Source organism: Chionomys nivalis, chromosome 2 (genome assembly GCF_950005125.1).
Source record: "Chionomys nivalis chromosome 2, mChiNiv1.1, whole genome shotgun sequence".
In the NCBI taxonomy this organism is placed as follows: Eukaryota; Metazoa; Chordata; class Mammalia; order Rodentia; family Cricetidae; genus Chionomys; species Chionomys nivalis.
Genome location: NC_080087.1, coordinates 17,093,348 through 17,106,350, shown reverse-complemented (window position 1 = coordinate 17,106,350; position 13,003 = coordinate 17,093,348). Strand labels below are relative to the sequence as shown.

Here is a 13,003-nt window from a genome sequence, read left to right as displayed (position 1 = left end):
CACATTAAATGCTTGGTAAAAAGCAACAGGCTGGTCATGACAACGGATTCCAAGGTCTGTGAACAGATTGATTCCCCTCAAAAAGTAATTTCAAACTATGGGGTTCTGTTTCTCACATCCATGTCTATGAATTCGAGGACAGCTCTGGACTTGAGACCTCAGAGTCCTCATGCTGCAGACAGATGAAATGGTTTTGGTCAGAGATATAACCCAGGTCCAGAATGTACTGGTTGGAATACTCACATAGCCCTTGTAGCTGGTGTCCAGGTCTGGTCCTGTGGGAGTTTTGCTTCTGAGGATATTTGCTGTTTGTTGCATCTGGAAGCGGCTGTCATCCAGGGCTTTGTCTAGCTGCCTCATCTGTGACTCCAATGAGCTGGGATCCCCTGTGGTGCCAACCATAAGGGTCTTTAACAGATCACAGTGTTTGATTTATGTCAAGCTTGTCAATCAAGAGGCCTCAGAAAGCATTTCAGCTATGGCGAAGCAGAAAGGGCATGTGCTGGGCGAATCATACAGAGGGTTTAGTGCTACCCTGCCAGAGGGTTAGACGTGTAAGGGGTCAAGCCAGTGAGTGTGCTTCCTGAGGAGACTCAGCAGCCTGGGCTCAGCAGAGAGCTCTACAGTGGATCCTAACCAGCCTTGAGTGTCTGCTCCCTCCTGAGCAGTCCCATCTGAGTGTTCGATACAGTCGAAGGCCTTCTCAGGGACCTGAAGAGGTACCAGCCCCCCTGGCCCAGGTACCAGGAGATGAGTGTGTCCCACGCTCACTTAGCTAGCAGGGAAGAATTCACCCTTGGGTTTCTTTCTGTGGACCTCAGAGATATTAGAGTCATTGAAATCCCTGGTTGCATCATTCTCTTAAAATGGATTCAAGTTAATCAAGAAAAGGCTAACTCAGAATAGATATACAGAGAGGAAGACTTTGTTTTTCATGGGAAATCCGATACTAAACCAGGAACAAGCTAAGATTCTGTCCTTCTCTTAGGTATATTCTTCCTCACTACCCAGGTAGTGAGCTCATCTCATCATTTAAATTCATCATTTGAATTTATAGTGTGCTGTGTCTCTGCATTTGCAGGTACATATCTGCATGCATATTATAGTCACTGCTGAACAAAAACATTGACCACCCGAGTGGCACTAAGACTGGGTGAAAACAAGGAATAACTTGAGCTTCATAAAATATATTCCTATGTCTACCTAGGAGAGGCCACTAGCTGAAAATCATTGAGAAAGTCGCTGCAAAGCTAGCTTGGTTTCTGTCCTTGTGTTGGCCTTCAGAAACTTCAAATTGGTATAAACCAGACAATGACTCAGAATCATACAGATGGTCTGACACACGTCCCAAACACTGACCCAGACTTTCAGTATGGACAGGATCTTGTGCAACCTTGAGCAAAACTGGCTTCTCTTTTCAACCTTCCTGTCTTCAAAAACAGTTCTATATAAATGGCAATCTAAGGATCACAACACTATGGTGAGCATGTCTCCTCTGAGGAGGTAATACTTCTTCAATGAAAATGAAATGTTTCATCAGCTGAAACCTGCTCATGCCCTCACAGGAGCCTGTGGCGGAGGGTGTGCCCATGGCAACTGCCCAGTCAGCTGCAGGTCGCAGCAAGGCTCAGCTCTTGCCCGCATCCACCAAGGTGGAGACGAGAGCAGAGGCTCGCCTTTTATATTTTCAGCTGTCACCGGGCATCAAGTTCTCCCGGTGATGACACTGATTAGCACTGATCAGCTGAGACGCTATTTTATGACATGGTGATGGTGATCATTTTCTTGGTGTTGATCAACCAGTGGTCTTTTTTTTTTCTCCTAACGCAGGAGGAAGAGAGAAAGGCTGTGCCTCCGCATGCTCGAGCCCCGAAGCTGTGACAGGCAGGGAAGCTGTGCTGAGAGAGGGGGCTGATGTAAGGCAGTGTGGGGGGCTCGTTCCCATTCTTCATGCCTACCAGAAGTATTTCTGATTGCATTTTCTGTGAGTTTTACATAGGCCTCGGGGTTCTCAGGGATCACTACATCTGTAAAAAGAGCACAGTCTAAGTTGGCAGCTATGTGCTAGACACCTTGATTCCCTTGTGGCAGGAAAGCAGTTTGCCTAAGGAAAAGAAATTAGTTGTTCTTGATGGTCATGGGCATGGAGGGGAAAGCACACATGCTCGCCAGCGACTTCCTGCTAAGAATTCACATTGACTGAGTGTTTTCTAAGCCAGCTACTGTTTAAAGTGCTTCTATCCTCACAGGAACCCTAAGGGTGCCTGGTAGCATTATTTCCATTTTATAGATGAGAAAATAAGCATCTAGAGGAAAGGGGTTCCTCATGGAAATCTAGAAAAGCACTGGGAGGGATTCCCTTTGTCAGCATGTTTCCTTTGAGGGGAGGTCTCAAAGGACACAGTCCTTCAAGACCCTAGCTAACTTCATAGCTATGGTGGTATGAATGAGAAACATACCCCATGGGCTCATGTATCTGAGTATTTGGTCCCAGTTTGTGGGACTTAGGCGGAAAGCTGTGGAACTGTTAGGAGGTGGAGCCCTGTTAGAGGAAGTACATCACTGGGGGCGGGCTTTGATGAGTTTATAGCCTCATCCCAGTTCCTGTTCTCAGGCTCTGCTTCCTGTGTCTGGATGACAATGTAACCAGCTAGGGTCTTGCTCCTACTCCCACACCATGCCTTCTGGGCATGATGGACCTGTATCCCTTTGGAAACAGAAGCCAAAATAAACTCCTTTTCCTTAAGTTGCTTTTGTTCATGGTGTTTTATCATAGTTTCAGAAAAGGAACTAATACAGGAGCAGAGGATTGCTCTGAACTCTTGATCCTCCCGTCTTGACTTTATGAATGTTAGCATAGCAGCTGCATGACACCATGCCTGGATTAGAACAGGAATTTCCTCAAAGGCAGCTTTATATCTGTATGTGAGCCATATATAAAAACTTAAAGACTTAATGTGGCCATGTTAGAATAGTAATAAACAGATAGATGGGCTTAATGCTAAAATATGCTATGTAATCAATATAAACAGCACTGATAGCTTGTGTTCATTCTTTGTTCCAAGTTCTAAAATTTGGTCATGCCTCTAAACACATTTTCTATCAATAGTCAGCCTCAATCCCAGCAGTCACAGTTCAGTGCCTGCTAGTCATACCGGCTGACGGCCACATGGCACATGGCATGGGCAGCACTCTTCTCTGATTATGTACCGCTTCTGGTTACCTTTGGTAAGGTCCTCTTAGGTTTGTCTCCCCCCTATTTCTCTCAGATGCTCTATTTACACGATTCTGCCCATCCACTCTGAGAATCCCTAGTTAGAAGTACAAGTCCTATATAATTTGTGTCTTTACATAGAGATCTAGACCCATGCGCCTATTTCTAAATGGTAGAGTCTGGAAGGCCTATAAATATCTCAAAATAGGGATAAATACAACTGATGTCTGTACCTCTACTGCTTCGTATCTTGCCTCCCTTGCCCAGGTACACCATGTTTTTTTCATTTTTCTCAGAGCCTAGGACCACTTTTGCCTCCCACTTAGGTGCCTAACCCAGAGTCTCCTCCATCTCTCTCCACTTGGCTGCTAGGGGGGCACTCATTTCTCATGATCCATCACCCTCCCTAGGGCTGTTTCCTTAATCCAGGCTTATAGATCGCCATCAATGTTCATTAATAACATCCACCTAAACTCTCTTATTTCCAATCTAAACTCTACCCATGGAGCCTATGTACAAATAAACTAAGGAAATATGCGGTTGGTCACCTCTCCTTTCCTCTTCCAGTGGCTCCCCATAGCCTTCAGGATAAGGGCCAAACTCCTCTCCATAGGTCACTTCACAGCCAGACCCTTGTTCACTTTTCCGGTTTCCAGTGTGCCCACTCTATGCTTTCCAACACAATCTTAGCATTCTTGACACACTTCAGATGACTCGAAGCACCATGGTTGATGACAAACCCGGCAGGGGCTCCTCTCTCTCCTCTTCCTCTGCACTGCTGTGTCCACCTCACAGACTCATCATTATCCCTCCTGTCTCACTCAGCATGCTCTATTCCGCCCTGCGACAGGTGTCCTATGATGTCCCTGAGTGACTATGTAAACACACAGAACTTATATAACACATCTTCAGGGAAGCCGAGTCCAGGTAGCTAGTGTGTCCTTCCCATGGATTCTCAACACGAAGTTTGCTCTCCTACCTGACAAGCCAACCGCTCCCCTGAGGTAGAATTCCTTGTCGTCCTCTCCCTCTTCGTCTTCTGAGGGCAGAGTCCGCGATGCTGACTCCAGGTCCCGACTGAGATCATAATCATGGTCCCATTCCAGGGGGATGGAGTCCACGCTGGCTGGGGTGTCTCGCCCTGACCGCTCACTCCGGAGGGGCTGAGGGAGGGAGAGGGAGGGGTTGGAGGAAGGCTGTGGGGAGGGCACGCCATCTGCAGAGGGGTCCTGCCAGCGTAGGTCTGAAAGAGCCGTGGAGTCTTCGAGATCTAGCTCTCGATCTGAGAGGTCATGGTCATCATCCGGTAGCTAAAAGGGAAGTCACACCAGCTCTGTTACTGCAGGAAGAGGAGTCTCCTCTCACTCCAAAGAGGTGTGACTTTCAGCATATGCCAGCACATCCTGCTGACCACACGGAGTCAACTTTATCAACATATATGGAAGAACTTCCTAATTACTTCCTGTGGTGATCTGAAGGAAAATGGCCCCCAGTGGGAGTGGCACTAATGGGAGGTGTGGTCTTGTTGGAGTAGGTGTGGCCTTGTTGGAGGAAGTGTGCCACTGTGGGGGTGGGCTTTGAGGTGAACTATGCTTTCCCAGTGAGACAGATCACTTCCTGTTGCCTGCCAATCAAGATGTAGGACTCAGGTACATCTCCAGCACCATGTCTGCCTGCACACCACCACATTGCACTGTGATGATAATGGGCTAAACCTCTGAAAATGTAAGCCAGCTCAATTAAATGTTCTTTCTTTATAAGAATAGTTGTGGTCATGGTATCTCTTCACAGCAATAGAAAGCCTAACTAAGACACTTTCAAAATACCTTACTATTTCAACCTCAGTTTTACCATTGGTAGGGACTCTAATAAAACTCACACCAAGGAATCATTATAGGAAATTAAATAATATTAAATTAAAATGGAATAAAAATAATACAAATAAAGGATCAAGTAGCATGCCTCCAATTCAACTGGCACATAACAGTTTGGGGCCCATATGCTAGCCATAAAACATGTTTTTACCACAGAAAAATTTCAAATGTTTGGCTAAGAAAACCAGTACAAATGAGATGAAATTGTGTGGGCAAGGAGAAAAAGCATGGAGGGAAAAGATTTATTCAAAAATCATCTCATGAGCTGAGCAATTGCTCACATCTCTTACTTCATCTCCTCATCTTTTTAGAAAGCTACTTCGTCTTCCATAAAGGAGGTGAGCCGCAAGGACTGCCCAAGTCTTTATAAAAGTAGATAGTCACTAGCTGAATGAAAAAAGCAGTTCTCCCTACAAGGTAGTGACTGTGAATAAGTCCATTTTAAAGCTGGAAAAACTGAGGTGAGCTAAAGCAACTTGTCCCAGGTTACATAGATAGTGGTATCAAAGCTTGGAACAAACCCAGATTCTCTGCTTCCAAATACTGGACTCCTGACTGTGTTATGCTACCTAATCCCACACAGCTACTTCTGACTAGATTGAATGAGAAAGAAATAATTGCTGCATACAGGCAGGCGGATCAGTTTTTTGTGGTATCTTTCCACACGTCCAAAGACCTCCTGGCAATAGCGTCGGAGTTCGTCCAGCTCCTCCTCGATGACAGCTGCATCCAGGGGCTCGCTCTTCTCTATCAGCTGCTCCCCTTGGCCAATGATCTGCTCGATCTTATTGTGGTTCAGCGAGATCTCCTGCTGGAAGGCCTAAGGGTGCAGATACAATGTGAATTTTACACAGCTTGGCATGATGTCATACTAAAAGACACATTTCTCACCCTGTCAGAGAGACTACATAGGGGATATCTGACTTACTGTATACAAAGACAAACCACAGATGGAGCAATTGTTTTCTAAAGTAAAATATAATGTTAAGGCAGAATGGGAATCAGAAATGGAGACATTAAGAAAAAGCCTTTGTCAATAAATAAGTATTACTATAGATAATGTGGGTGGAGGAAAAACAGAAATATTGACAGCTGGTATCAATAGTGCTGGTGACTCCTGGTAAAAATGATGGTGTGATATTAACATTTTATTTATTTCACATAATGTACATCAGATGTCACACATGACTAAGGAAGGCCACAGGGTCTCACATGATTCTTTTGTTGTTTTGGAACATAAGCATCAGTGCATCAGTTTAGACTGATAGAAAAGCAAGGGATCTAGGAATGATCATTTGCCCTCATGCAATATATGATTTCTGATGTGGGATTCCCCTCTGTATGCTGTGAATATGTTTTATTACCATTGGTTAATAAGAAGCCTCTTTGCCCTATGGCAGGGCAGAATAGAGCTAGGTGTGGAAAGTTAAACTGAGGGCAGGGAGAAAGAAGGCAGAGTCAGGCAGATGCCATGTTGTCACCCAAGAAGTAGGATGTGAGGTAATAAATCATAAGCCTTGTGGCAAATTATAAAATAGAAATGGGTTAATTTAAGACGTAAAAGCTAGTTAGGAATATGCCTGAGCCACTGGCCAAACAGTATTGTAATTAATATAGTTTTGTGTGATTATTTGAGTCTGGGTTGCCAGGAATCAAAAGTACAGTTTCCAACTTACAGATTTCAAAGAGAGATATCATGGGGATGAGTTTTGAGTGGTGATGCTCACTTGAAAACAGCAGTTTCTGTCCTGCCAGTCCTGCCAGTCCTGCAGCTGTTCAGTCCCAAATAAGCACACAGAGGCTTATATTAATTATAAACTGGCCCATTGTTCAGGCTTATTACTAACTAGCTTTTCCAACTTAAATTCACTATCTTTAGAATCTTCTGAATATTTTCTTAACCACAAAGAACTAATTTTAAAAGCTCTCTCCTATACTCTACACTAAAGAATCTGCAAGCCTTTCCTTTTTCAGTGTCTGTACACACTGATAACTTGCAGAATAACTGACCCATTACCTTGAGTTGCTTTATTTTAGCTTGAACATCACATTCAGAAAAATGTTCAATATTGGTGAGCTGTAGATCCATCTCTGTCAACCAGACAAGAATGCTGTCCCGTGCAGTCTCAAACTCCTCCCGCTGGCTAATAAAATGCTGGAAACAAAGGCAGACATTAGGTATTAAGATGTCCATAGTCACACACTGATAAAGCCCAGGCAATTCCAACCTTCTGGGAAGTCCATTCCTCACCAACATGAAGCACGCTAAATTATCTTCAAACCACTTCCCTCCGGCCATTCCAACTCCCACTGTCCCCAAGAGCATGTCACACAACTGCCTGGGCTCTTCCTCTAGCCTCTACATATCAGACAAGGCTTAACGAGAACCTTGAGTCTGCGCAGGATGGAGGTGACGCGCTTCTGCAGGTCATCCCATCGCTGGTTGCCTCCATGGACCATCTGTTTGAGGCTGCACGCAGAATCGGTGCGATTCTCTCTCGCCAGGCGGCGGTACTGCTTGTTGATCAGCTCTAGCTGGGTCAGGCTCTCGTGGACTTGCCGCTGGAAAGCCTGGGGCCACAAACAAGTGAATCAGTGTGGGAGATCCTTGCAGGACTCTGGGTTACGTCTCTTGGTTTTCATAGTGCAGAGTCAGGGAGGACAGAAGTGACCCTACCACAGACACAGCAGATCAATCAAGAGCCAGAAAGAAAACACAGAACTATAAGGAACCATTGTATTTATGAATAGATACATACATAAACAAAATATACACATATACATTTGTATAAGGGTATATATGCAAAAACATCACACATGTAATGTACATGCATGCATACACATAAAATGTGGTTTTTAAAATGATTGATAAAGTTAAGCCATGTGTGATGGCACAAGTCTGTAATCCCAGCATTCTGGAGTTGGAGGAGGCAGGAGAAGCAGAAGATCATCAAAGTTATCCTAGGCTACATAGGAAACTGGAAGCTAGCCTGGACTACGTGAGTCCTTGTATCGAAAAACAAAAAATAAATAATAACCTAGAAACAAAATTTCCCATCAGAGAAACCATTAGAAAATTATATACATGTGATTACACATCAAATGTAGGTGTTCAAGATTCCTGTGAGAAATGATATTTAAAGTGGCACTGTTCAGTTGTAGAAGATGTAATTTCCTAAAGATGCAGAAATCACCTTAATCCCGGTATCCATTAGGAATCAAGCTAAAACGTTCCAACCATCTTTGGCAGAAGTGCCTCTCCAGCAAGCTATTAACCTTGCTTTTAAGAAAATCAGTTTAGTAACTTTCCATTTAAAAAAACAAAAAAAGTGTTTGAAGCAGGTCCGAGTTCTCTGCTGATGAATCAACCTCCATGAAAGATGGCAGAGCTGCTATCCTAGCATTCGCCACGGATGCTCTGCCCTGGAGGACACGGCATGTAGCGGAAATCCTGCAGTTGCTAGCACCCCCTCTGTCCCTGCTGCAGCGCACAGCACCAGGAGAGCAAACATCCACCCAAATGTGAGACGGTTTTGCCCTAAACTCACACACCATGGTTTGTGACTGATTCTTATCCCAGCCCCAACCCAAAGGTTATGTATGAATGGTTCATTGACCTGGGCTCATGTCCATCTCTCTCTTCGGTTTTCGTGGCTCCTCACATTGCTCACAGGACTACACACCCATCCTGTGAACGTGTGCCTTCTGAGAACTGCTTTATACGTTGTGCAAGGCAGGGGGTGGGGTCAAGATCATGATTGGGAAACCCACAGAAACAGCTGACCTGAGCTAGTGGGAACACCCTGACTCCGGACTGACAGCTGGAGATCCTGTATGGGACCCAACTAAGCCCTCTGAATGTGGGTGATGGTTATGTGGCTTGATCTGTTGGGGGGGCATGGGAGGCATGGGACCAGGACTTATCTTGGCACATGAACAGGCTTTTTGGAGCCTATTCCCTATGGAGGAATCAGCCTTGATACAGAGGGGAGGGGCTTGGTCTGGCCTCAACTTGGTATATCAGATTTTATTGATCCCACAAAGGAGGCCTTACCCTCTCTGAGGAGTGGATGGGGTGGGATGGGGGTAAGTGACTGGCAGGAGAAGGGGAGGCAGGGGAACTGGGGATAGTAGGGTAATATGAAAAAATAAAAATAAAAAAGAATACCTATCTATCTGTAGATCTAATCTTCAGTTCTGGAAATTTAGGAAGCTCTAAGGCAGGTTCAACTTTGTTGTCATAGTAGGTCAAAGTATAGATCTACCCACTCAGGCAATTGGTATAGCACTCAGGACCAGCATCCTAGCACACCCAGGGCCAGCATCCTAGCACATCCAGAACCAGAATCCTAGTACTCAGGGCCAGCATCCTAGCACATCCAGGACCAGAATCCTAGTACTCAGGGCCAGCATCCTAGCACATCCAGGACCAGAATCCTAGCACACCCAGGACCAGCATCCTAGCACATCCAGGACCAGAATCCTAGCACACCTAGTGCCTTCCCAAACATTTATGCAATTAAATGAATAATTTCTAAGCAGAATTTTGTTTCTGTGACATTTTCTATCTGTAATATAATTAAGTATAAGAATCATGAGAAGTGATTAAAAAATCAATTATTTCAGTGCTGACCATATGAGTAGCTTCTTTCATAAAATATGAGTCCAAAATAGCATCAGGAATTATCTCATATAATCTGCTTTGTGGTGTAAGCCAATTATGAAAGGTTTTAACCTTTACAAAGCAGAGCGCTACAAGACACAGGACAGGGTCACTTCTACCAGCCCTCAAGTGACCTGGACTCTTTGGCAGTTTATGGTGGCTTTTAGATTGAGCAAACCTTTTACAGAGGCGTTTTCTTTTTCTGTATTTAGTGGTAGAGTTTCCTATGGATCTATTCAGAATCCCTCTTACTCATTCTACATCGCATTGAATACTATTATAATCAGATAGCTCTCCATCTAGGATTCAGACCTGTAAGTCAGACAAGAACAAGAAGAAATTTCATTTTTCCTCCAGTAGCTCAAGACTTGGTTCAGTGATGTTGCAAGAGAAAAATGGAGTTATTTATGAATCTAGCAGAAATGATAGCTTTATTTATAAACATCTTGAGGAGGGCTGGGGAAAAATTACTAGTAAGGCACAAGTAAGGACTGATTAGAATATGTCAGAACCCCTTATTGTGGGTGCACAGGCACACGTATATATGGATGTGTGCATACAGTGGCTTGTTTTACCACACCAATGTCTACGGGAATCAGATTCAGGAGTGGCAGGAAATCAGGGTCTCACAGAGCGGACCTGAGATCACAAAGAAGACAAGCCATGTTTAAGTGATGATCTAATGATTCCTTCCTACACATAACTAAGCACTGTTATTTTCATCTCTTGGTGATTTAAAAGTCTTCGTGACTCAAGAGAGTACCGCCCTCTGCTGCCGTATTAAAAGTGAGTTATGATGACAATATTTTATCCGATTCTGAGGCTCACTTTATGTCACCAGTGATCAGAATCATTCCTATATATATCGGATGACAATGTTTTGAGCTAGCATGTGAAGTAGGTTTCTGTACGCCCATTTCAATCTGCTTTGCTTTCATGGCCTCCCTCCCCCAGTGTGCTCCGCCTTCCCTTCCTCCTGACTTTGCTTGGCCTTCTTCCTCATAAAATTTATCTATACACACACTAATTAGGTTGAAATAATTGAGAGAATACATTTACATGAGATTTTCATATTATGGAAACAGTTATATTTAATCTTAGAGGAAACAGACGATTGTAAAGAATTCTGACATAAGAATAATGCCATGAGGTTTGGGGAGGATCATGAGTCTTGTTTTCTTAAGAGGTTCTTTTCCCTTCCTCTCTCCTCCCTGTTCTTCCTTCTTTAGACATGACATTACTACATAGGCCAAGGTAGATCAACTTGGGATCCTCCTGCCTCAACCTCCTGAGTGCTGGAATTATAAAAAATTGCCACTGTGTCTGGCTAATACTTTCATTATTATCTTATTTGTAATTTTGACAATCTTCACCAATCTTTGTCTACACACGAGGCATACTATCCATGGCTACCAAGTCACCCCCCAGGTATTGAACAGATAACACGAGGCACATTAGTCAGTTTGTGCCCTCGAGCATCAGCTACTCGATGCTCATGTTACAGCAGAATAAACAGTGAATATTTGGAATTACGAATCACCTCAAACTTCTTCAGCTCTTCCTTGGCAACGGTATAGAGCACCCCAGAAGAGCTGGGGAATGCAGCCGTCCTTTCCGAAATCTTCAGCCAGTCTTCAAAACGAGAATAGTCATCCAGAAACTTCTGCCACAGCCGCCATGTCTCTTCAATTCTGAGGCAGACAATGGAAGAACGCACCCCCGTTATTAAGGCTGCTGAGGATCAGAACCCTACGACGCCTCCAACAGGATTAAGGGTGCCGAACAAGCAACTGTTGGCACCCTAGCGGCTTTGAGCCAAAGCGCCCAGAGAAAAACACAGCCAACTGTTGGAGCTAAAATAAAACAGCTGCTGGTTTAAAAGATGACCTGTAGCTCTGAACTTGGAATGAAGTCAAATTGGATATGAAAAAAAAGAAGTACAATACACAAGCAGCCTTGGCCTTTGCAGGGGAGGTTAGAAATCCTGCATGTAGGCAGTGCGTTCAGGCCAGTGTACCCCTTAAAAAGAACTGAAGTTGGAAATTTCCCTTAAGGCCAACATAAGACTGAGAGGGATAATAGTTATCCTTGAAAGACAACAGAGCTTTCTGGACTGGCCAAAGGGCAGCGTGGCTTTAGGCCACTGGGGTAATTTTGTAGCAATCTAGAAGGAATTTTTGCCACTGTCATTTTTCAAAGGGCTTAAAAGTGTTTATTATTCAATAAAAGTAGCACAGAAAGTTCATTATAATGCTCGTTTTCACATATGTGCACCACGAGGCTTCTTCTTTGCTCCCTTAAGACCCTCCCACTGTCTCTCCCACTCTTGCTGGCCCCTTTTCTCCTAAACGCTTCCTTCCACATCTGGGTCACGTATATTCTGTTATCCCTTCTTCTCAACTCCTTCCTCCTCCCATAATTCCCTTTCTACTCTCATGTCCTGGGTATAAACCTGTATGTTATCGCTACATTTAAATGGAGATTTATGTGTGTTATCTATACATTCAAATCTATATTTATACATGTTATCTATACATTTACATCTAGATTTCTAAACCTAGATGTAGTGATTTTGTTTGTATTTTAATAAATAAAGCTTGCTTGAAGATCAGAGGATAAAACGGTACACTGGTCAGCCATACAGATGAGGCAGTGGTATCACACACACTAGTTATAGGGGCTGGGTGGTGGTAATGCATGCCTTTAATTCCAGCACTAGAGAGGAATGTAAGACAGGAGGAGACAGCTCTCAGGCTCAGTCTCATTCTGAGATTCCTGGAGGCAGGATGGCCATTTCGGTTTGAGGTAGAATTAAGAACCAGTGGTTGGCTGCTTTGCTTTTCTGATCTTCAGGTTGAACCCTAATTTCTGTCTCTGAGATTTTATTATTTGTGCTACACCTAGATCTAGAGATAACATGAAATACTTACCTTTTTTTGAGCCTGGATTATTTCATCTAACACTATGAGGAGTGGAATTTTATTAAAAGAACGTTGCCCTTCTATAACTACCAATCCTATAATATTATACTTACTTCTTAAGGGCAGACTTTAGTTTTTCTAGGTAATATTTAAACTGTCAGTTCCATTGTAAATTGGCTTGTTCTATTACCACTATGCCTACTTATATTTCCAAATACATGTAGGTCAGTGGCAATTTCAGGAAGCCAAGGCTATTTTTGGACTTTTTAACCAATGGAAAATAGCAAACTATGGATGCAATGGATGGGAAGATGGATGGAGCCTTTTTGTT

At 43.7% G+C, this 13,003-nt stretch overlaps 1 protein-coding gene across 25 annotated transcripts in view; it reads right to left on the bottom strand.

The window, feature by feature from the left end:
- Syne1 (spectrin repeat containing nuclear envelope protein 1) overlaps nt 1–13,003 on the bottom strand; it is a 471,855-nt gene that overhangs the window by 19,564 nt on the left and 439,288 nt on the right. For 18 of the 25 annotated variants that reach the window (XM_057763198.1, XM_057763205.1, XM_057763207.1 and 15 more), the window contains 7 exons: nt 11,292–11,442; nt 7,477–7,659; nt 7,106–7,243; nt 5,717–5,908; nt 4,194–4,524; nt 1,959–2,027; nt 244–386 (listed from right to left, as the gene is read on the bottom strand). In XM_057763198.1, coding sequence (XP_057619181.1) covers nt 244–386; nt 1,959–2,027; nt 4,194–4,524; nt 5,717–5,908; nt 7,106–7,243; nt 7,477–7,659; nt 11,292–11,442 — 1,207 coding nt within the window. The remainder of the gene's footprint in view (nt 1–243; nt 387–1,958; nt 2,028–4,193; nt 4,525–5,716; nt 5,909–7,105; nt 7,244–7,476; nt 7,660–11,291; nt 11,443–13,003) is intronic. The other 7 variants (XM_057763220.1, XM_057763204.1, XM_057763206.1 and 4 more) reach the window with 2 other exon arrangements.